Genomic DNA, 25497 nt, shown 5'->3' on the forward strand with positions numbered 1-25497 from the left:
AACAACAGATATTTAAATACAGTTCTGGAGACTGGAAGTCTGAGGTCAAGGTACTAGCAGTTGGTGTCTTATGATGACTATCTTCTTAGATTTTAGACAGTGCTCTTGCTGTGTGTGTTCACGTGGCCTGTTCTTTGTGCATTCACAGAGAGAAAGCTCTCTGATGTCTCTTGTAAGAACATTAATCCTACCCATCATTGGCCCATCCTTATGATCTCATTTAACATTAGTTACTCTAAGTACAGCTGCGCCAGGAGTTAGCACTTACATGAAACAGGAGGCGCATAATTCAGTGTCCCAGATTATTTCTTTTTCTGAGTTTAGTTCAAATAAACATTTTTTTAAACCTCGTAAATGTACAGGCATTATTCTATGTGCCAAGGAAGCAGAAATGAAATATGCCATTCTTGAGAACTTAGTATTTTAGTAAGAAAAATAAACATACAAACAAGTAACCAGAAAGTATGATGCATGTTTTTGTTTGTTTAAGGTAAATTTAAAGAATAAGTCAAAAATTTACCAGGCATATGTATATAGGGAAGGAAAGTATAGGCTAAGAGGTTAACATGAGCTATAGTGTAGTTGTTCTGGAGTCACAGGCAGACTGAAGTTGGTAGCATGTGGAATGAACTAGGAAGTGGTAGACATGAATCTAGACATGTAAAACTGCTTTATGGTGTCTATCTTTCCTGGTGATGAAAAAAAACTAAAAAAAAACAAAACAGAGAACCTTGGATTTGGTTTCTGTAATAAAGAAGTAATACATTTTAAAAAGCTATTCATGACTGGCATTTACAATTTACAAAAAGAGACTCATTGTGCAAATAAAAATTGTGTAGGCAACATATAATTAAGTGGATAAGATTTCTACATAAATTAAAATATATATTTGGTGTCGTACTTAAAAACTTAAAGTGAAAGTACTGTGGTAAAAATACATAGTTACTACTTCAGGTAAGGAGAAATATTAAAATTTTTATTTTTATCCAACATTCAATATGTTTCATATAACTTTTATTAGCATACATTTGTTTGCAAAGGTTTTTTGTAATATTCATATTCAGTGTGCATATTAATCGTACCAAGAGGTTTTACCATGAGATCTCAGACATGAATATATTTTGCTCAGAATAACCCTCTTTATTGCTTTCTTTTTCTTCCCCTAACACCATATTGATATGTATTTCAAAATTATTCACTATTCATCTTTCTTTTCTCCTCTTCTCCTCATCCCTCTAGTCCTATAGTTAGAATCATGGTTGCAAGTATGTATGTATGTAGTATATATACATATATAAACATATCCGTGAATGCATATGTCTTTTAGGTCTAGCTTCCACATAGGAGTGGAAGCATAGAACATTTGGCTTGTTGAGCATAGCTTATCTTAACATGATACTCCCTGACTACATCCATTTTCTTACAAATGTCATAATTTAATTTGATATATGATTTTGTATTATTCTATAGTACGTAAGTACCTTTCTTCATTATCCATTCATGTGTTATTGCTCACATTGGCTGATTCCCCCATTTCGCTATTATCACCATCACTAAAGTAAACATGACTCAGGTATGTTTCTTGTATATTGATTTACACTCTTTCATTGTATGTGTGTGTGTGTGTGTGTGTAATTGTGTGTATGTGTGTTAGTTTCATGTCCTATTTTTGAGTTCTTTGATCCATTTGGACTTGGTTTTTATGCAGGATGAGAGATGAGGATTAAGTTTCAACACTCCTATAAATGGAGGACTAGTTTTTACAGCAGCATTCCTTGAAGAGGTTGTCTTTTCTCCAGTGTATAGGTTTGACTGCTTTATGGAAGAGTAAATGACTGTAGCTGTGTGGTTTTATTCCTAGGTCTTCTGTTTCATTTGTCTTTGGAGTTGAACCAAGCTGTTTTTGTTACTATGGCTCTCTAGTCTAATTTAAAATCCAGTATTATAATAACTCCAGCATTGCTCTTTTTACTCAAGATTGCATTTGTTATTTAGGCTCTTTTATACTTCAGTGCAAATTTTGGATTAATTTGTTTCTGTTTTTGTGAAGAATGACATTGAAACTTTGATAAATTAGGCATTGAAACTATAGATTGTTTTGTCTGTGTGGTCATTTTTATCTTATTGTTTTATTTTTTTAACTTTTTGTTGGTTGTGGGGTTTGGGCGCTGTACCTGAGCTCTTCAGCCCAAGGCTAGTTCTCCACCATTTGAGCCACAACACCACTTCCCGTTTTCTGGTGGTTAGTTGGAAATAAGAGTCTCATGCACTTTCCTGCCTGGGTTAGCTTTGTACTGTGATCCTCAGATCTCAGCCTTCTGAGTAGCTAGGATTACAGGTGTGAGCCACCAGAGCCCACCATGTATGGTCATTTTTGTAATATTAATTCTGCCCATCCATGAGCATTGGAAGTCTCTCCATCTTCTGGTATTATTCTTTGTTTCTTTTCTTCAAGGTTTTATAGTTTCCAGTGTAGAGTTCTTTCACTTTCTTGATAAAATTCATAACTAGGTATTTTATTGTTTTGACTCTATTGTAAATGGAATTATTCTCTTGATTTCTTTGTGTTCATCATTGCTATATTGAAAAGCTATATTTGTGAAGGTGTTCAGTAGATCTAAATTTTTTTTTTTCATGAGTCTTTAGGGCCTGTTAACTGTAGTAAGAAGATACCATCTGTAATTAGGTAGAACTTGACTTCCTCCTTCCTTTTTTGAATCTTTTCTTTCTTCTGCCTTATTTCTCTTTCTAGATATTCTAGTATCATATTGAATAAAAGTGGGGAGAGTGGACACTTTTGTCTTGTTCTTGCTTTAGGGAAAATGACTTAAGTTTCTCCCAGTTTACTAAAGGTTTGTCATATATAGCCTTTGTTAAGTTCAGGTACATTTTCTCTATTCCTAGCATTTTCAGAGCTTTTATTGTAGAAGAGTGTTGAATTTTGTCAAAGGCTTTTTCTGTATCATTGAGATGATCATGTGATTTTTGTTTGTAAATCTGTTTATGTGATGCATTACATTTGATTTATGCATGTTGAACTATCCTTGCATTCCTGGGATGAAACTGCTTGAACATGGTGTCTGATCTTCTTAATGTATGGTTGAATTCAGTTTGGAAGATTTTTATTGAGAATTTTTGCCCCATGAAGAAGATTGGTCTATAATTATCTTTTTGTATTGTCCAGGTTGGAATAAATGTAATACTGGCTTCATAGAATGAATTTGATGGTATTCCTTCCATTTTTATTTTATAAAAGAGTTTGCAGGGTATTCTTGTTCAGTCTTTAAAGATCTGGCCATGAATTCATATGACCCTGGGCTCTTCATTGGGAAACTGTCACTGCTTCAGTCTCCTTGTTTGTAATTTATCTGTTTAAGTAGTTCATATCCTCTTGGTTCAGTTTTGGTAACTGGGATGGTACTTAGAATTTATACACTTTTGTCTAGATTTTTCCAGTTTGAATATAGGTTTTTATGCTATTGCATCATGATCCTTTGGATTTTTTTGGTATTCGTTGTGATATTCCCTTTTTCATCTCATTTTATTCATTTGACTCACTTCCCTCCTTTTTTGGTTGAATTAGTAGTTTGTCTGTGTTTCATTGATTCTTTGTGTAGTTTTTCTTTAGTCTTCCTTTCATTATTTTCTTCCCTGATCTTTATTATTTCTTTCCATCACTACATTGAATTTGTCCTGTTCCCTGTTTATCTAGAAGGTTGGAGTGTAACATTAAGGCTGTTTGTTTGAGAACTCTTTTCTCTATGTGTCGTTTTTGTTTTTGTTTTTTTTTTAATTTAGGCACCCATAACTAAAAATTTCCCTCTTGGCACTGCCTTTGCTGTTTTTCAAAGGTTCTGGTAAGATTGTTTTCATTTTCATTCGATTTCAGGGTTTTTTGACCTCTATATTTCTTCAGAGACTCACTCATCACTCAGCAATGTGTTGTTCAGCATCCATGTCTTTGGATATTTTCTGTAGTATCTTTTGTTTTTAAGATCAGGGTCTGGGAGAATAGATGGAGCTAATTTTCTTGTATTTGCTAAGATTTACTTTATGTCCTATAAATAATACCTGTTTTGAATTTTAAGAAGAATGTTTTGTACAGCTGCTGAATGAAATACTCTGTAGATGCCTGTTAAATCATGTTGGTATCATTTCATTCTGAGGGTCTTTTTTTTTTTTTTGGTTGTTTTTTAATAGATAACTCATCTATTGGTGAGAATGGAGTATTGAAGTCTTTCACCAGTATTGTGCTGGGGGGGGGGGGGTCAATCAATGCTTGTAATTCTCAAAGTATTTAATGAATCTGGATTGGCTCCTAGTTTGTGTGTGTGTGTGTGTGTGTGTGTGTGTGTGTGTGTGTGTGTGTGTGTGTGTGTGTGTGTGTGTGTGTGTGTGTGTGTGTGTGTGTTTGTGTGTGTGTGTCAGCAACTATAATTTCCTCTTGATGAATCATTCCCTTTATTAATATTAAATGACCTTTGTCTCATTTGATTTTAGTTTGAATTTTATCAAATACAGTTTTTGCTATTCCTGTGAACATTTAGGATCCATTTGCTTGTGTGATCTTTTTCCATTCTTTCACCTTAAACCTATATGTGTCTTTGTCAGTGAGATGTGTTTCTTACAGGAAGCAAATGATTATGTCTTTCTTCTTAACCCACATTGCTATTCTGTAATCTTGATGAAATATTTAGGATTTTTTAACATTGTTATCAAAAATATGGCTTTTTTTATATTTTCTTAATTTTATGATAGTTGCTTCTTTCCTATTCCTCTTTTGGCAATCTGCTCATCTAGTAGAATTTATTCTTTGCTGTATTTTTGGGTTTTTTTTTCTTCTTTTATAAGTAGGATTCCCTTAAATATCTTTCACAGTCCGGTTTAGTAATCATGAATTCCTATAGATTTTATTTATGATGGAAGGTTTTATCCTTTGTTATGAAGAATAGATTCACTAGATACATCATCTAGGTTGGCAGTTACTACCTGTTAGGGCTTGCATTATGCTCCTCAATGCCGTCTTTGCCTTTATAGTTTGTGTTGAAAAAAAATCTTCTGTTATTCTAATGATCCTGCCTTTTATGTAATTTATTGTCTTCTTTGCAGCCTTTAAGGTTCTTTTATTAATCTTTATATTTACTGTTTTAACTATAATTTGTCTCGGATTGTATCTTCTTGGATCTTGCCTGTTTGATGTTTCTGTAAGCCTCCTCAACCTTTTCTTGCTTGGGGTTAGGGAAGTGTTCTAAATAGTTTTATTGAATAAGATTTTTACTGAATAGCTTCATTGCATAGGTTTCAATGCTTTTATTTTTTATGTCCTCTTTCTATGCTGAGTTGTAGGTTTGATCTTTTAATGTAGTCAGAGATGATAATTGAATTCTTCTGCATTATCTTCAACACTGGGTAACCTGTTTTCAACTTGCTTTGTTCTTCTATTAGCTAGGCTTTTGGTCGAATTTTTTATTTGAATGGTTGACCTCTCCATTTCCAGGATCAATTTCAGTATTTTTCAAGATTTCTACATCTTTATTGAATTCCTCTGTCATATCCTACATGGTATTCCTTATTTCATTCATCTGTTTGAATTCTGTAGTTGTTTCTTCTTTGAATTTGTCTAGCTGTATATGTATCACCTTAATCTCATTGCCCATTCTTATTGTCGTTTTATTGTAGTTGTCTGTGTGTGAGGCTGTGATGGGGATGAGGAGGAAAGGAGACAGAAAGAGTATTGATCCTGGGGTATGAACTCAGATCCTAGGCTCTGGCTCAGAGATTCTTTGTCTCAAAGTTTGTGCTCTATCACTTGAGCTACAGCCCACTTCTGGCTTTTTTGGTAGTTAATTGGAGATAGGAGTCTCATGGACTTTCCTGTCTGAGTTGGCTTCAAACTGGACTCCTCAGACCTCAGCTTTCCTAGTAACTAGGATTACGGGCATGAGCCACCAGTGCCCAGCATTGATCTCTTCTTAAATATTCATTTTCAGTGCTTAAAGCATTGTATGTGGAACTCTTCTCAGGATGAGAAAGTTTGGCTATCTTAGCATTTCCATTTGATAAATTGCAACTTTATATATGTGGCAGTCCCTAATGAAGATTAATAACCACTATACAAAGATATATCTTCATGTTCTAGGAGGACTTTTGTTAACTAAGGTGATAATAGAAAGAAGACAGTGGTGATAACACTAATGAATAATACTAGACATTTGATTATATAGGGAAAGGAGGCATAAGAACTGACTTTAATAGGATAAACCCATGAGAAAATGGGGGTGAGGCAAGTAGAAAAATATCTAGTTAAGGTTGTGTTAGGGGAGAAAAGGAAGAAGTAAAATAAAGAGAATTGAATAAAGCACACACACACACACCAACCACAATGCAAAAAAGCCCACTGAAGAACAAGAGAGGAAAACAAAACAATCAGGCAACAAGTGGTTGTATCTATGTCTTTTGATAAGACAGTTAAGGCTATTAACATTCAACATTACTATTAAAAGGTATAATGTATTTACTCTCAGTTTCTTGTTTTTATAATAATTGCTTCTTTTCTATTTCTCCTTTGCTAACCTAATATAGAGTTTTTTCTTTCCTGTATTTTACTGTTTTAATTTTTCTTTTATAGATAGGATTCTTTTAAGTATCTTTTGCAATTTAGTAGCCATGAATTTCTTTAGCTTTTGTTTATCTCAGAAGATTTTTATTTCTCCTTCAGTTATGAAAGATAACTTTGCTGAGTACACTAATCTAAGTTGGCAATTGTCTACATTGATTCTGGATCCATGGCAGTAGGAACATGTAGATAAGGAGACTGTACACTTCTGGCAGACAAGAACCATAGAGCGACACAGGAACCAGGAACTACTTATAACCTTCAAATGCATGCTTCCTCCAAACCCTCAACTACCTACTTTCTCCAGCTAGAGCCCATCTCCAAAGGTTTCCAGACTCTACAAAAATAGTGCTACCAGCTACAGATCAAGTGTTTGACACATTAACCCCTGAAGGGCATTTTTCATACTCAAACCATAATACTATGGGACAAAAAGTAATTTTAAGGTAAATGAAAATAATATCAAAATTTGTGCATACCACTAACAAAATATTTTGAAGGAAATTTATATCCCCAAATGCCTGTACTGGAAAGGAAAAGAAAGTCTCAAAGACCTTAGCTTTTATGTTAGAAATTAGGGAAAGATGAGCAAATTAAGCGTAAAATATGGAGAAGAAAGGAAATAATAAAAAGAGCAAATCAATGGTGTGGAAAACAAAATGATAGTAGAGAAAATCAACAAAACCATGTGTTCATTCTTTACAAAGATCAATAAAATTGATAAATCGTTAGCCCAGATCATAAATGGAGAAATTCTGTGTCCTAAATATAAACGTTCTATTTTAGAGATTCTATGTTCTATTATAAACCATTCTGTCACTTATAGAACTGGGGGAATCAATTAAATTGAAATACATGTATATAAAAATCAAAGACTTTTATTAACCTGTAAATATAGTACCAGACTGTCTCAAACTATCTTATTATAGAAAAATATGCTTAAGTTTCTTTCATAAAATCATCTTAGCCTCTACCCTTGACTTTTCTTGACAAAGAGCTAAACTCTTTCTTTTAAAACATCCGTGTAACCCCAACATTTCTGTAACCCCAGATGGTTTTCTCAGTTTCATGACATATAATATTTCTAGAGATTTTTCAAAACAGAAAATATATACCAACACTATGTGGTTTGGATTCAGCCCAGAGAGGTGTTGTATTTAATTTGCACTGTGTTTCTTAAAAGTTAGTTTTTGTTGTTAACATACAGGTTAGAAAAAGCTGGTGATCCATAGGATACATTTCCTATTCCAGTAATCAGTTTGAACTGACTTTTCTCATTGGCTCTCTATTAAGGATTTTTACAGTAATTCTCTATTTCATCATCACAGTGATTCTTATTCAGTAGCTATCACTGTCATCCTCACTACATGTAAGGAAACTAACCTCAAAAAAGTGAAGTATCCCAAGTTCATAGGGCTAGTAAGAAGAATAGCAAATCTTTGAATTACTTACTTGTTTTGTATATAATGTCAAAAATGTGGTTATCTTTCAGTTAAGTTAAAAATAATTATATACAATGCTAGTTATGGAGCCCAAGATACCAAGTTTATTGCATTATATACATAGTACAAAGTTAATCTGTCCATTTCTCTTAAAGCCATTTTTAATGGTCTACCTACTTATTCCTATAATGTTGACATATGTTGTCTATACTGTCTGAATGGTTTGCCTGTAAGTAATTGAGAAGGGTATTCATTTAAATACTATTTTCCTGTTTCAGTACTTTAACCTGATTCCTTTTCATGAAAGTTAACAATTAACCCACTATCAGATAACAAAGAGAAACACGTCTGTATATAGTTTTTTTTATTTCAAAAGCAACACAGAGTTGAAGCTTCATTTTGAATAAAAATTGTCCATGATTTAGATAACAATTTATATCTTTCATTTAGAAACAAATGTCTTTTTCTCACAAAGATAGACTTGTGTATTTTAGCTGAATAAATATTTACTTTCAGTCTGAACAAATTAGATTCTTTAATCCCATACTGTTTGTGTCTATCTAAATAGCATTGTTATCAGACTACAACAAAGTTACCAATTTTTTAAAAAGCAGACTACTTGGCAAATCAGTAAATTTACTACACAAAACAAGTGGGAATTACATATCCTTTATATTAAATACTTATAAATATTTTATTTCTATTTTTCTTATTCTAAAAATAAAGTGCTGATATTCACTTTGCTATAAAGTCTAAAAAATTTAATTACTGGTTATAATAAAGTATGTTTTGCCTGAGGCTTTCATGTTTGCATGAGGTAAGGAAGTGGTACTGGTAGTTTATGAAAGTATCTTTACTGTTAGTATTTGCTGATAAAGAATGAACAGAATAACAAAGGTACAGAGGAAGTAGGAGGAAGTTATGTCTAACAGACCTCGGATGAGTTACTTTCTCTCGGCTGCATTCCTTGTAAAATAGAGAATCTCTTTTATTCTTGATCATGTTTTCTTTGAAGTTCTAGCCTGTACTTTCATGTAACAAACACTGAATAGATAGTACCTATCATCATCCTCCTTTGCCTCTTCCTCATCAGCAACAACATAAGACATTAGTTTTTACTGATAGTTTTTACTGACATGAAGATATATTGTAGGGTGACCCAATATTCCAGTCCCAAAATTGAGACTTGTGTGTGTGTGTGTGTGTGTGTGTGTGTGCGCGCGCGCGTGTGTGTGCCTTTGTGTGTGTGCCTGTGTGTGTGTGCCTGTGTGTGTGTGCCTGTGTGTGTGTGCCTGTGTGTGCCTGTGTGTGCCTGTGTGTGTGTGTGCCTAGTACTCAGCCTTAGAGTAGCTTGTATGTGTGTGTGTGTGTGTGTGTGTGTGTGCCTGCCTAGTACTCAGCCTCAGCCTTAGAGTAGCTAGTATTATAGGTGTGAGCTACTTGTGTGTGTGTGTGTGTGTGTGCCTAGTACTCAGCCTTAGAGTAGCTAGTGTGTGTGTGTGTGTGTGTGTGTGTGTGTGTGTGTGTGTGTGTGTATGTATGTGTGTGCCTAATACTCAGCCTCAGCCTTAGAGTAGCTAGTATTATAGGTGTGAGCTACTGGTGCCAGGCTAAGATGTAATTTTTTTTAAAGCAAATGGTGGAAGCACATTAAAATATTAAGGTACTCAGAGTGTTAGGGAACTTTACCAAGGCTTTCTGGAGTTGGACACTGTCCAAGAAAATTTAGAAACATAGATACTTTGAGCCTAATACATCTGTATTGAATATTAGTCATATCCCCTTACTAGTCAGAATTAGAATATGGTGAAGAATCCTCATGTTACACAAAGGTATTAAGCTTCAGAATATAGATAACCTGTAGCAGAACAAAGTTACTAATATACTTTTGCATGAAAATATTGAAATCATTATGGAATATAAGATATACTATATTCTGGGTGTAGTTCCTTTACTCTGTGACCATGGTTATATCACTTCTCTTGATTTTCCTCAACACTCAAACCAGGAGACTACTTTCCTTCTTTATGTTCCCCATTATAACAAACCAGTTTCTTTCAGTATGTTCCAAATGGAAAGAATACTTGGTACAATTCTCTCAAGAACAGAATAAGCTATAGTATAGAGCCAGTAGAGGGAGCACAAAGCATAAATTTTTGTCTCAATTTTAGCAATATTGGCTGGGGGGGGGGGTTATAAACTCAAACAGTAACCACAGTTCTTCAAATGAGATTATTTCCTGTTTGATTTATTCCATACGATTTGAGCTATAATTTTTTAAGTAGTTGCATAAAAAGCTTTCCATTTTGAGCTTTAATTTTGTATTGAAATGGTGACATTTTTACAACTATGGATATAATTCTTATCTTTATAATTATTGGTAGTTGCAATAGAGAGTTATATTTTAATCAGTGGTTTTCATGAGGGTCACTGTTTTCTGTGTTGTTAAGTATACTTTGATGAAATCATTGCCATCTTACAATACTACAAGTATTCTGTTGATATTGTAGTAACCTTGTCCGTGGACACCACAAAGCTTTAAATCCCATTTTAAGTTATTCCTCATTTTCCTAGCATTCTTGTTAGTTGTAATGTTATATATATTTTCTAGACAACAAAAGTATGATTCACTGCTGGAGGTACAGCTCAAATGATGGGGTACTTGCCTGGTAACTGCAAGATCTTAAATCAAAAACAAAAACAAAAACAAAAAACCAGTGCCACCAAAAGGTAGTGCTTTGAAATTCTTTAAATATTTAGTGTCTACATATATTTTCATACTAGTTTTCTCCTCTCTGTTGTTTTTATTTAGGATGCTTACCTGAAGATGCTATTTACTGTTTGCTGAGAAATCAAATCAGTAAGACTTTGAGTTGAGACCTAAGAATTAAATATATAGTTTTCCTTTGGGCCTGAATAACCATTTCATGCATGGAAATCTTCCTCTGAGGTTTGGTTGATGTCGTAGGAGGTAGGAAAGAGGCTGCTCCTGTGTTCCAGGGATGAGTCATGGTAGAAGTGGGTTTCCTATGAAGTTACTGTAAATATATTTGGTTTTGTGGTTTTTCTGAAAAGTATTTCTAAATGTTAACTCAAAGGCTATTTTATACACTAATGTAGTTAGGTCTTTTTTAAAAAGGGAAATGAGCTGGGATAACAAAACACTGGAACTATTGACATATACAAGAAGCATTGCAGAAGAGTTGAGGGAAGAATGGAAGAAGAGACATCTGTGCCCTTAAATTTGTGTTCACAGAAGTGGGTAAACATATGAGTAAAAAAAAAACATAAAGGTGTGTGGACCAACTATAAATTAGTAATTAGGTGTACAAGGAATCAAAGTTGAAATAATGGAGTTTTTACAGATCTGAGAATTTTAAATAGTAATGAGCCTAGCATAAATTTAAAAAGTGAATTTGCCAATAAAGACCTATAATTCCAATTAAGATTCTCTGTTCTTGAGCTGTGAAGGTGGCTCAGTGGTAGAGCGCTTGCCTGCATGCCTGAGGCCCTGGACTTGATTCCTCAGCACCACATAAGCAAAAAGAAAAAAAAAAGCCGGAAGTGGCACTGTGGCTCAAGTGGTAGAGCGCTAGCTTTGAGCTGAAGAGCTGAGGGACAGCAGCCAGGCCCAGAGTTCAGGCCCCACAGCCGGACCCAAAAAAAAAAAAGATTCTCTGTTCTTATAGCCCTCTCAAAGACAAATTATATTTGATATAATAAGATTAAAACCTTAAACAAAAGAAATTTCAAATTTCTAGTTGAGATCTCCAAATTAATATTCTAATGTCAACAAAATACCTTTCTTACCAGATGTATATATGATATGGGTATGGGTATTGTATAGTATTTTCTTCATAGCTACCACTATCATGTTTCCTATGACTATATTTGTAAAATCAGATACATAGTAAACATGCTTTATTTGGTAGGTTTCCCCTGAGAGGAAATTTCTTTACACTTAGGAAGTGCCTTATGACCCCTGATAATAATAACTTCTAAACTGTCACCCTGGCTCCCCTTCTGCTCTCTATGAGATAATTCCTCTTTCCAAATGAATTTCCTCATTAAATATTATTTCAGTTTCAATTATTGCCATAAATTAATGACATTGTACTAAGTTATTTTTAAAAATTTGGATCAGTGTTCTCTCTGCTACATGTGTGGTTTTCTCAAGGTCCTAAGAAAATGTGACAGAAAAAGGCAGCCTAAATTCTTTCAAGTCACAATTTATTTCTGTTCTTCATGGAATATATTTTGCTGACAGAGAAGGGAGAATACTATTCTAACAACTGCAATCCAAAATACATAAGGTTGCAGGGCGTTGGTGGTTCAGGCCTATAATCCTAGCTATTCAGGAGGCTGAGATCTGAGGATCGTGGTTCAAAGCCAGCCCAGACAGGAAAGTCTGTGAGAAACCAGAAGTGGTGCTGTGGCTCAAGTGGTAGGGCTCTCACCTTGAGCTGAAGGGCTGAGGGACAGCTCCCAGGCCCAGAGTTCAAGGCCCATGGCCAACAACAACAACAACAACAACCAAAAAAAAATTACATAAGGTTTCTCATTGTAGATTAGTCTCTATACAATATACATTTTAAAATATATTTGCTATAAACAAGTACAATAAATAAGATAAAAGATAGCAATAAAGCCCATCATTTGAGTTAAATCAAATTACCAATGTTTAATTTGATTATTCTTGCTAAGTAACATTTATGAACAATTTTGGTTAAAATTAGACAGGAAAAAAAGTCTACTTTTAAAAAAACCTTTTGCAGCCAGGAGCTGGTGGCTCACACCTATAATCCTAGCTAATCAGGAGGCTGAGATCTGAGGATCACAGTTCAAAGCCAGCCCAGGCAACATAGTCTGTGAGACTCTTATCTTCAGTTAGCCACCAGAAAACCAGAAGTGGAGCTGTGGCTCAAAGTGATTAGAGCACTAGCTTTGAGCAAAAAAGCTCAGGGACAGTGCCCAGGCCCTGAGTTCAAATCCCATGACCAACAAAAAAAAAGAAATCTTGGGGGGGTGGGTAGGTGGGAGGAGGGTGGGAGATGGGAAGGGAAAACAAAGGAGGAGGCAACAATGCTTGATAAAAAACGTACTCATTATCTTGCCCATATAATTATAACCCCTCTGTACAGTATTTTCACAATAAAAAAATTTTTTTCATATTATTTCTGCTTATTAGGTATTTTTCTTACTGAAATACTTTAAAATTAAAAATTAATGAAATAAATTTGCATGAATGCCTTTGTAAAAGATAATAGTAATTATTGTAATTGTTAATGACAGATTCTCTATTTCACCCACATATTTTATAATACAGTTACCAGATAATGCATATTGACAGTTCATCTATTTTACTTACTATTCTCAACATATGTTATAAGTAATGATTATAGTAATTATAAAGCATTATTTTTAAAGTTGTTAGTCATCTTTCAGCTTTCCTTCTATATTCCTTATTTGGGTTTTAGTTACCTTTAACTGGAAGTAAATTCAATTCCTGAGTTTCAGCCTTTTTTCTAAAAATAAACATTTTTAGTTGTGTACTTTGCCAATTTATATAACTAATCATTTTTATTCTACATGTAGCTTTTGCTTAAGCAGTTGTAGAATTAACAAAAACTGAATATTGTAACTAGATTTTATATGTATGTTTTTCTTTCATGTTAGAGTATTTATTGAGATGATGAGTTTGTCAGTATTCCATGAAATGTTATAATATGGACATTTTGCCTAGGCTATCAAAAATTTACAAAGTAAATTTATTGTAGCTTTATAGACTTGATTTTTTTTTTATTTAAAGGTGTTTAATCCCATTGTTAGAGCCATCCAGTACCTTCTTTTCTCCTTTGGGTTCTTCATTATCCAACGTCTGATGGATCTGATTGTCTTTGACAAGGACAACTGAAACTTTTCCTTGGCAGTCATTCTTCTGCTTTACTTTCTTGGAATAGAGGGAGTTTTTTTTTTCTTCTTCTTTTTTCAAGACACAAAGCAGAAAAGTGTTGAAGAGAAGCATTCTTTCTATATGAGCAGCCAGAGTAGCCATGATCTTCATCTGCCCTCTAGTTACACACATCTACATGCCTACACACTCAAAGGCCCACCTTCCCTGTTCTCCCAGTGGAGTTATCTAATCATTTTAAGGAAGTCAGTAGTTAGTGTTTACTTGGTTATAACAGATACTGTTCATAGATGATTCATATAATGTTACATGGTTCTATTTACTCTTCCAAACAATTTATCTAGAAGTCTAGATAAATTTATCTTTATTTTTTCTAGAGTTAAAAATTAGAAGTGTTTATTTTATATTCAGTCATTTTTACTCTGCGTTTGGAAGGTATTAATCATTGTTTTTGTAGTTGTTGAGATGAAATTCATTAATATGATGAGTTTATATTAACTCCGTATTTTGTTCTTGACAGGTTCTTCCACATTTTCTCTGTTTTTTGGACCTTCACTTGTTTTTAGTGGTTTGAAATTCTATTATGTGCTATGACATAGCGTTTTTGTTTTTACTTCTTTTCTGGGTTTTTAGTCTTTTATTACATAAATTTATGGTTTTCAGTTTTGAGAATTTCTCTGTTCTTAAACAGAGAGATCCAATAGACTTTCATCCAGTTCTTCATCATCTTTCTACTGTTCTTCCATGTGTTTATCTTTTTTTTTTTTTTTTTTTTTTGCTCCACTTTCTTGTGATTCCAGTCCTTTTATTAAATGGGCTGTTTCTGATACCTTATTTTCATTTCCCAAGAATTCTCTCTTTTCTCCTGATAGTCCTTTTATATAGTCTCCTTTTTTCATAGCTGCAATACGTTTACTTTTCTTCATTATTAATTGTCCAGCTCTTGGAAGTTTTCTTATCCTCCCATCATCATTTCTGTTTTATCCAGGTTCCTTTTTTTCTCTTTTGTTCATTTATCTCTCTAGTTACCCTTTGCAGGTTTTTATGTTTAAAAGTGAGGCACTACTGAACAGAGTAGAGAAGTTCTATGCACTTGGGTTGAGCTTTGTTGACTGATAGCTTCTTTTCAAGGTGCATCAACTGGGCTTGCTCTTTGAAGACTTCCTGTCATTCATTATCTGAGTACTTTTGTTTTTAAACGTGAATAAATGGACAGTAATGTGTCTCAACAAACTTCATTTATAAAAACAAGTATGGGCTGAATTTTGTCTTTAGGCTATATAGTTTGCTTAGAAGTATATGAGAAAAATGCATAGCATTTGAGAAGGTAAAGAGTTGTAGTGAGAAAGACTAAATAGTATAAGGATGAAAGGGGCATGCTAGAGTTGGGCTACTATTTTAACTGGGGTGTTAGTGGACAAAACTCTCACACTGAAGAAGTAAACCATACCAGACACTAATATATATGAGGTGTATAGTGGAGAGTAGCTCATAAGAGGGGGAAAAAAATGTGTGCTTGCATTCTCACTCTCTGACTGCCCCTCTCTGTCTCTTCTCTATGTCTTTCAAAACTCTTCCCCCTTTTTCTTCTTTCCCCTTCTCTCCCCTTCCTTTCTCTCTTTCCCCTTTCCTCTTCTCTCTTGACATTACTCTCCCTACTCTCCAAGCTTAGATTCATTCTCATGTTATTCATTTCTCTAAGAAGCTGAACCATGACTGTAGCCACCTCTAGCGTTATATCTGTACAGCTTCTAACCCAAAAGAAAAAAACATTTTTTCTCACCACTCCTAATAGAACTATCTTTGGGAAAGTTTCCAACTGACTTAACTTGAAATATGTATACATTGGCTAGTCTTTGTGACCTGGGAATAAGGAATTATAATTAACTCAGCCAATATTATAAGCTTTGCTTTTTTCAGGAGAGTAATTTCAGTTCCTAAAAATAGGAGAGAGCGAATCATGCAGGACAGAAAAACAATGGACACCATAATAACAAAATAAATCTCTAGGTAAGAGATAATAAGATGGTTATGAGTCCAGAAACCAAGATATAATTTCTCTGCTTATGGCTTAGTTTCCTCATGTATAATATGATGGATTAATAAAGTAATAATTTCTTCATTAAATAATTACCTATTAATTTAGTTAACAGATGAGGAAATTAGACACATATTTTACACAGCTTGTATTCCTACCTACTCAGGAGGCTGAGATCTGAGAATCATGGTTCAAAGCCAGCCCGGACAGGAAAGTCTGTGAGACTCTTATCTCCAATTAACTACCAGAAAATCAGAAGTGGAGGTATGGCTCAAGTGGTAGAGTGCTAGCTTTGAGTATAAAGAAGCCCAGGGACTGTGCCCAGGCTCTGAGTTCAAGCCGGACAACCAGCAAAGAAGAGAAAGATAACTTTACATTATTTACGTTTCTGTAAGTTTGATTTGATATTCCATTTTTAATCAGTACAGTCCACTCAAAAAATGGTATAATCATCTCAAAAGGATCAGAAAAATCATTTCACAAAATTCAGTACATATTTATAATTTTTTGAAAAAAAATTTTTGAGGTCATAAGGAATAGAGGGAAATTTCAACCTGATAAAGGAAATCTATGTAATACTTAGGGCTAAAATTATACTTAGTGGTAAAGTCTAGATGCTTTTCCCCTAAGATTAAGAAAATAGTAAGGATATCAGCTCTCACATTCATTCAGCATTGTATTGGAGATCCTAACTTGCTACCACACCCAGTCCATTTCACAACTTTTAGTAGTTAGGATTATTCCTTTTGTGAAATTAGGCTCTTTCAGAATATCTGTCTTTTCTAGTTCTCCTACTTCTGGTCTTTCTCTAAGTGACCTTTACTGACTACTATTTTTCTTTTCATCCTTTGGTATGGCAGATTTCTGTCCTTATATGTCTTACTTACATTGCATAATAGCAAAATACTTTCACCTTATGATTGTAACTGATGGTAGATTAGCTCAAAAACTTCTCTCCAATTCTCTTCTGAGCAGTATTAATGTTCTCCACTTCCATCTGGTTGTTTTTAGCCATCTCCATTGCCCTTCCTAGTAGCTCTAGCTTCCTTGGCACAATTGTTTAACATACTGATCCTGAAACCTGCATTCCTGAATTTAACGGACTTTCACCACTTAGTAGCTATGTACCTGGCAAATTACTTATCCTCCCTCTGCTTCAATGCCATCATCTCCTCAAAAGAAGAGATAATATGTGATAGATAGTACCTGATACTCAGTGAATACCACATACCAGGGCTACTACTGCTGCTATTCTTAATTGTTCTGTCTCACCAATAATCCTTCCCACCTTTCAATTCCTCTATGCTCTATTGGCTACTACCTGTCCTGAGTTAGAAACCCTAATTATCTTTGATTTGTACTTTCTCTTTTGCATTCCAAATGACTCTTACTTGCTTTGATTCAGGGCTGACTCTTCTTTTACTTTGCAGAATGCAGATGTTTTCTTTTCTAAAGGTTTCTGTTTCATCTGTATTTTCTTTTTTTTTCTTTTTCCTTTTTGCCAGTCTGGGGCCTTGAACTCAGGGCCTGAGCACTGTCCCTGACCTTTTGCTCAAGGCTAGCACACTACCACTTGAACCACGGTGCCACTTCCAGCTTTTCTGTTTATGTGGTACTGAGAAATAGAACCCAGGGCTTCATGAATGCTAGACAAGCACTCTACCACTAAGCCACATTCCCAGCCCAGCATATCTGTTTTCTTATTGGTTCCTATTAGCCTTACCTCCATTGGAGAGGAATCTTCCTAAAGTAAATATAACTACATCTATATGTTTAGGTCAGTCAGTGGTTTTCAAACTTTGGTTCTCAACCTTGGGATTCCATGGCAGGGACACTGTGGCACCATGAAATAGGACAGAGCACAGGCAAGAGGTGTAAGAACAGGCATGCATCCTTCCTACCAACTCCTGCCTCCTATTTCTCTCCTGTGTACCAAGCACAGCAATTTAGTCTATTTTCCATTCTTATCTTGCTGTCATAGAATGGTTGAGGTCCAAGGTCTATGGAAAACATAAGTATTCTGTGAACTATCTCGCCTCCTATCAGAGCCATGTCTCCAAGCAGTTCGCTGCCTATGAGTGGTGCTGCCTCTCACTGCAAGTAAACTCTTTTCCCTGCCTCCAATTCTGCTCTCTTCTCTGTCCTAGTTAACTTTCCCATTGACTGATTTGCTTGGCCAATTTCTTTTTTTTAATATATATTTTTTATTGTAAAGATACTATATAGAGGGGTTACAGTCTACATGAGTAAGGTAATGAGTACATTTCCTATCGAGCATTGTTACCCCCTCCTTTGTTACTCCCCTACAATCCCCTACCTCTCTAACTCCCCCCCCCCAAGTTGTAAAGTTCGTTTTTAACATAGTGTCTTGTACATCTCATTGTTAGAATGGGTCAACCTGTATCTTATTTCAGCATTTTGTTTTTTCCCTTCCCCTCCCCAAATTAGAAAAATGTATATACAAGATACAGGGCACTGGAATCAAATTCATGAAAGCAGGGAGGTATACCATGGAAGAATAACATACAAAAGAAACAAAAAAAATCACTTAGTACTTTATAAGTACATTAAAAACAACAGCAACAAAGATAAAACCTCTTGTGTCCCTATCTTGGGGTTCATTTCACTTTTGCTTGGCCAATTTCTATGGTTGGCAACCCTCACCTACACCCCCAGGGCATTCCCTTGTTCACTCCAGCCTAGTGAGGTAGATCCTTCCAGAAAGCAAAGGCATTCCAGAAACCAAAACAATGACTGCTGCTTTGACTTGCTGTTGCATCGCCTTTTCCATAGGCTAACAGTGACTTAGCAAGATGAAATGTCAACCTGAGCTTGGTCTGTAAGGCCTTCTTTAATCTGGCCCCTACCTGTCTTGCCAGCTTCATCTCTTTCCCTCCTGAACTTTCTCTATTCCATGAAGTCTTTCTGTAGACTTTGTATAGACTTTCACCTTTCTAAATCACTCTCCTCACACACACCCCCACCCCCACACCTCCACCCCGCTTTACTTTTCTAATTAGCAACCCCCTAACCTTCAAGGTCACAGTCAAGCCAGATTTCCTTTGTGGAATGTATGAACCCTTCCTCTGTCCCTCCACAGTACTCGCTTCAAACACCAGAATTCTGATTTCAGCATTGCAGACATTGTTTTTTCTTATCCTGTCAGATTTGTGCTCCTTGGGGGCAAGCAACCATGTCCCTCTCATCGTTTTCCATTAGCTTCTCAACTCTGAATAGAATAAAGCCCAGGGCTTTTGATGTGCCATGAGCGGCCCTTTGCAGTCTGTCTTCAAACTGTCTACATTCTGGTCTCATCTCCTGCTGCCATCTGTGCACCCTCAACTGCAGTCATTTGCACCAGCTTGTGATCTTCTCAGCATGTCCCAGTTTGTACTGACCACACATGTTCTATTTACATGCTATTTCTCTTGTAAAATGCTGCCTCTTGGTAGAGACTTACTCTTTCTCTTTTTCTTTTTGTATGATGCTGGGGTTTGAACTCAGAGCATTGCACTTGCTAGGCTAGCACTGTACCATTTGAGCCATGCTCCCAAGCCCTGGTTTTGCTGGCTTTTTTGGAGATGGAATCTCAAGAAGTTTTCTATCTTGGCTGGCCTTGAAATGCAATCCTCCAGATCTCAGCCTTCTGAGTAGCTAGGATTATAGACATGAAGCCACTGCCATCCTGCTAGGAACTTTGTTTTCTTCAGAATAGCATGTAGTTTGTATCATATTTTTAAGATATGTGTAATTTTCAGACATTTCTAATGTAGAGTAGTATAGCAATCCCCTCTATTAAATAGAATAATATAGCAGTCTCCTGTGTTTTGATCCACTGTTACCAAAAGAACATTTTATGGTAAGAAGGGGGAAAGAGTGAGACAGAGATCCCTTATTTCTTCCTCCCTGATTCGGCTCTCTTCCCTACTTCCTCAGAGAACAGTGACTGTCTTAAATGTAGGGTTATGAATTCATATATTTCATATCATTACTTATCCTTTGTGGTGTTAAGGATTGAACACAGGGCCTTACACATACTAGACAAGCACTCCACCACTTGAGCCACCCCAGCACTTTTTGTATTTTGTTCCCAAAATAGGTCTTACCCAACTTTTCCTGGACTGATCCACCTGCCTCTGCCTCAAAAATAGCTGGGATTATGTGTCACCACACGTAGTTCAGCTGTTTTATTCATAAGATAACAGCATTATATAAATATTAGCACCATGTTCATATTCTGTAAGAATCGATTTTTTTACTCAACATTATTTTTGAAATTTATCCATCTAGTACATGTAGCTTTTAGATCATTTTGAATTGCTGTGTGGTATTTCATGGCCTGAATATTCCATGGTTTTGATTGTTTTCAGTTTTTTCATTGGTAATCCATTTGCAACGAACATTCTTGTCCTCAGAGAGAAACCTTTCCCTGATTTTAAAAATTATTCTGGTAGATATATCTCAGCTGAGTGAATAGTAAGTACTGTTGGTGATCACCTTCCCTTATTCTTATCAGCAGACTTAGGCTTTACATATAAACACCACGTGTCTTTATTGCTTAGTCTTACAGCACCAAGCCAGAGTGGGTACTTTGAATACAGAGCTTCAGGCATGAGTTCATTTTCTCATTCAGCAATTTGCAAGTCATGTCTTATATAAACTTAGGTCATTTCTCCTTAAAATGCCAAATGAAAGGCAAAATTAGAATGCTGAAAAAAGCCCACAAACTCTGAAAGCACTTGCTATACATCTGAGGCAAAAGTCTATTAAATTGTATGAGAATAACAACTTGGAATAAGTGTAAATTCTGCTTCTCATTTATGATGGAGAGTTGGAAGTGGCCTGGAATTATCTGTTGCTACAGACTTAAAGATAGCTAGGACCTGTTGTAATGTTTCAACATTTTGTTCCACTTAATTTTTGAAATTTTCCATCAGGTTCAACTGAAATACTATATATTTGAATTCAGGCTCACTTCCTTGTTTGGTCTCTTACTAACAAAGAAAACAGATTGCAAGAACTCTTTTTTAAAGTAAACAAAGTAGTTTAAAAAAAAAAAAAAACAAGGTCAAGTGGATTTTGCTCTGGTTTCTAGAGCTTGCTCAGTAATTTTCTTACTAATGGTGAAAGTTACCATAGATTCTATTGCTCCGTGGAGGTATAAAATAGAGGAGGAGAGAAGGGAAGGATGAGAATGAACTCAAGTTTGGTGAACTTACAAAGAAAGCAGCCCAACGTTTTACTTGTGTGTAAACTTAAGTTTCACAACTTTGTTTCTCTCTACTTTCCCTTGCCTCTTTTCTTCTTACTAACAACAAGATCTCTTTTTTTACACACTTTTATTGTCCCTTTTTAGTGGCATCCAGTTTATGTCTCCTAGTCCTTCTGTTTCTATGCTACAATTGATCGCCAAACATCATTTAGCCTCAATTTTCATTTATCCTGAAACTGTACTGTAATTAGAATGATTTTGCTTTCTTCTTTATGCATTTCAATGTGAACATGCCTTATACGTAGTCCCAGTATTAGTTTCCTTTGTGTCTCCTGCAAAATACTTTGCATATTTTAAAATACATGTCCTGAATGCAATTGAGTTACTCTTTTACTTAATCCTAGTACTTCGAGAAATTTATTAATAATTTCACTTGGTTATGCTAAAAATTATGTTCAACAGTGTTCACTGTAGTGCTATTTATAATATATAAATAACTGGGCACCAGTATCTCATGCTTACAATCCTAGCTACTTAAGACACTGAGATCTGAGGGTTGCAGTTCAAAGCTAGCCCCAAAAGGAAAATTTGTGAGACTCTAATCTCTAATAAACTACCCCCCCAAAAAAAGCCAGAATTGGTGCTGTGGCTCAAGTGGCTCAGGGACAGCATCCAGGCACTGAGTTCAGGGACCACCACCACCAACAACAACAAAAATACTGTGGGTTGAATGTTGATGTTTTATTCCTACAATTCTAGCTACACAGGAGGCTGAGGATCAAGGTTCAAAGCCAGTCCAGACAGAAAAGTTTGTTAGAACTCTTATCCCCAATTAGCTAGCAAAATGCCATAAGTGGAGGTGTGGTTCAAATGTTATGGTACCACTATTGAACAATACAGCCAAGTGAGACTGCAAGGCCCTCAATTCAACCCAATATCAATACAAAAATAAATAGATATTTAAACAATTTTAAAGACTGTGGGTCCTACCTCAAATTTATATGGAAAGTACATGAAATCAGGATTGCCTTTATTTTTAACCCCAAGAGAAATTCTTTATTCATTAGATACAGTGGAGCCCTAATTCTTGTATTATACCTAGAAAAAGAAGCACTTAGTTCTCTTAATATAATTATATTTCTCTTTTTTGCAGTTTGTTTTCTTTGCTATCTAAAAAACACAACAAAGTTCTGGAACAAGCCACCCAGTCCTTGAGAGGTTCTTTAAGTTCAAATGATGCTCCTCTACCAGATTATGTAAGTATTTACCTTATCTTATCTATAAAAAGGTTTTCTTTCATTGTAAAATTTATAAATAGCAATTTCTCTCTCTTCTGAAAATTTATGCCCTTAGATACTGCTCATATTCAAATAAAGGAATGAGGTCTCAAATGAAAGGAAAAATCATTTTATTATTGTCAGATGGTTGGAGATAATCAACCCCATGCCAATGATGGTTAATAATTACAGATCCTAATATCAAATCTAGAAACCCACTCTATGTTAAACACAAAAATGAAAGGAGGGTTATAGAAAGTATATACAAAGGTTTCTGTCTGGTTTTCATGGGCTAGGAGAGTACACCTGAATTTCTTCATTTTTCTTTGTTTTTTTTTAGAACTTGAAATTTAAAAGCCATTGGTTTTAGGCATATGCTGTTACTAAGAGTTGTGTCATTTCTGATCTCTGTCTATTTTGCTTATGCTTTATCCTTCTGCTGATTTCTTTTTTTTTTTGGGGGGGGGGGTCCTGTTGTGGGGCCTGAACTCTGGGCCTGGGCGCTGTCCCTCAGCTCTTCAGCTCAAGGCTAGCCCTCTACCACTTGAGCCATAGTGCCACTTCCGGCTTTTTTCTTTTTGCTTATGTGGTGCTGGGGAATCGAACCCAGGGCCTCAGGCATGCAAGGCAAGTGCTCTACCACTGAGCCACCTTCCCAGCCCTCCTTCTGCTGATTTCTACTGGCCTCATTTCTCTTGTTTGCTCACATGGACATGAGATAGCAACTTTGACACTTCCCATTCTTCCACCAACCTGTAACATCCTTGTTAATTTAATGGCTTTAGCAAAATGATCCAGTCTTCCAAGTCCCAACTCTTAGTTCCTGGGAAGGAGAATCCAGTGGTCTTTTCCTAAGAGAAGTAACATGTCACCTTTGTTCTATCCACTTTAAAGATGAAGAGCTTATCACCACCTTGCCTTGTAGAAGCCCACAGAATGTAGTAGAGTAGCACACAGGTGCACTGTGATAGGGAGAAGACATTATGAGTCCCTTTAGGGAAGTGCCACTATCTTGACGTTCTTAACTTTTAGAACATTGCTTAGATGGAGAAGCTAAGAATTATCAGGTTATAAACCATAAAAGTTCATTCAGTTCTAACAAGGACCTCCTTAAATTGCCAGACGACTTGGCGGGTTGATATTTAAAAACTTTATTAGAGAATTGTTAAATTCTGAGTTTGAAGTGGCGGTGCATACCAGACAGCTAAAGAGCTGTTTTGTGTGTTTCCTGTGGTTTGTTTTATTTCTAAATGGTAGTACTGATATGGGACTGTGGGAACAGCACTGAGACCGGATATCAGTCACTGATAAACAAAGATAGCTATGTGCAACCACAACCTGACTGATGCTATTTTTCCTCTGTTTCATTTATTGTGTGTGTGTGTGTGTGTCCATGTACACATCTCCACACATAATTTTACCTATCATCCCATTAAGACATTTAGTTTAGACCTCCAAAAAGTATCACATAAGATATTCTTGCTAAGGTGAATATTCCAAATATTTTTTAAATTAGTTGAACAGGTAACTTACTTTTCTACTTGCCTTGATTTATGATAAGAAAAATACCTTTTTCTGATAGTTCCTCAGACAAGGCCAGGATGGTACTACAGAATTATGTTTATAAGAATTGAGCTGGAACTGTAAAAAAAAAATAAAAAATGTACCAAAAAAAAAGAATTGAGCTGGGCACTGGTGGGTCACACCTGTAATCCTAGCTACTCAGAAGGCTGAGATCTGAGGATCGCAGTTCAAACCAGCCCAGGCAGGAAAGTCCACAAGACTCTTATCCCCAGTTAACCACCAGAAAACTGGAAGTGGCACTGTGGCTCAAGTGGTAGAGTGCTGGCTTTGAGCTAAACAGCTTAGGGACAGTGCCCAGGCCCAGAGTTCAAGCCTGTGACTGACCAAAAAAAAAAACAAAAACAAAAACTAAATCATCTGTGTATGTTTTATTATTTTTACATACTTGATTTATGCATTAGTCTTGTCTATTATTCTTTTTTTAAAAATTTTTTTATTGTAAAGATACTATACAGAGGGTTACAGTTACATGAGTGGGGTAATGAGTACACTTCCTCTTGAACATTGTTACCCCCTCCATTGTTTTCCCCCTACCATCCCCTCCCTCCCTCCCTTCCCCAAGGTTCTTTTTTTTTTTTTTTTTGATTGTGATTAAGTGATTACTTAATTTCCGGAAATTCACAGTATTGTGGAATAATGATGCTCATTTAAAGTCACAAGTTCATTCTAACTTTCCTGGAGCAAATTGTCTATCACAGTCTGTAATATATAACGGTGCTCATATGTTATATACCATATATGTGATCAGCAGCATGGGGATATTTGGTAGTGGTTCAACCAGATGAGTGGGAGTTCTTTGTTTCTTAAGTCCTGTTAGTTTTGTCATAACACCTAACATTTTGGATTTATCATCCACTTATCAGGGAGACCATGTACTGTTTGTCTCTTCGTTCTTGGCTTACCTCGCTCAACATGATTCCTTCTAGCTCCATCCATTTCCCTGCAAATGCCATTATTTTGTCATTTCTAATGGCTGCATAATATTCCATTGTGTATAGATACCACAATTTTTGGATCCATTCATCTGTGGTGGGGCATCTAGGTTGTTTCCATATCCTAGCTATTGTGAACAGTGCTGCAATAAACATGGAGGTGCACGTGTCCTTGTATATTGGTTCCTGTTGTTCAGGGTAGATGCCTAGATTGTCTATTATTCTTTAAAATGCGTTGAATTCATGTAGCAGCCCTTAAGTTGACTTTGATGCACTTCCCTTTAGTTAGAAATCCATAAGATTGATATTTCAGAGGAAATAAATCATATTGAATCATATTTGCCAACCAATGATAGGATAGAACTTTACAGTTTCTAGAGTCACTGATTTCTTTGTGAAATTTCTACAGAGTAAAAATGAATTTCTTAAAGCATCTGCTTCCTAGCACACTGGCAAAGTTCTGTTTAGAATCTGTCACTGACAAT

At 35.6% G+C, this 25497-nt stretch overlaps 1 protein-coding gene across 4 annotated transcripts in view; it reads left to right on the top strand.

Moving 5' to 3' along the window:
• Positions 1-25497, top strand: part of Dym (dymeclin) — a 320347-nt gene that overhangs the window by 190275 nt on the left and 104575 nt on the right. For all 4 annotated transcript variants that reach the window (XM_070029178.1, XM_070029181.1, XM_070029180.1 and 1 more), the window contains one exon: positions 22373-22475. In XM_070029178.1, the coding sequence (XP_069885279.1) occupies positions 22373-22475 (103 nt within the window). The remainder of the gene's footprint in view (positions 1-22372; positions 22476-25497) is intronic.

This window comes from Dipodomys merriami, unplaced genomic scaffold (genome assembly GCF_024711535.1).
Source record: "Dipodomys merriami isolate MVZ:Mamm:240054 unplaced genomic scaffold, mDipMer1.0.p SCAF_2, whole genome shotgun sequence".
NCBI lineage: Eukaryota > Metazoa > Chordata > Mammalia > Rodentia > Heteromyidae > Dipodomys > Dipodomys merriami.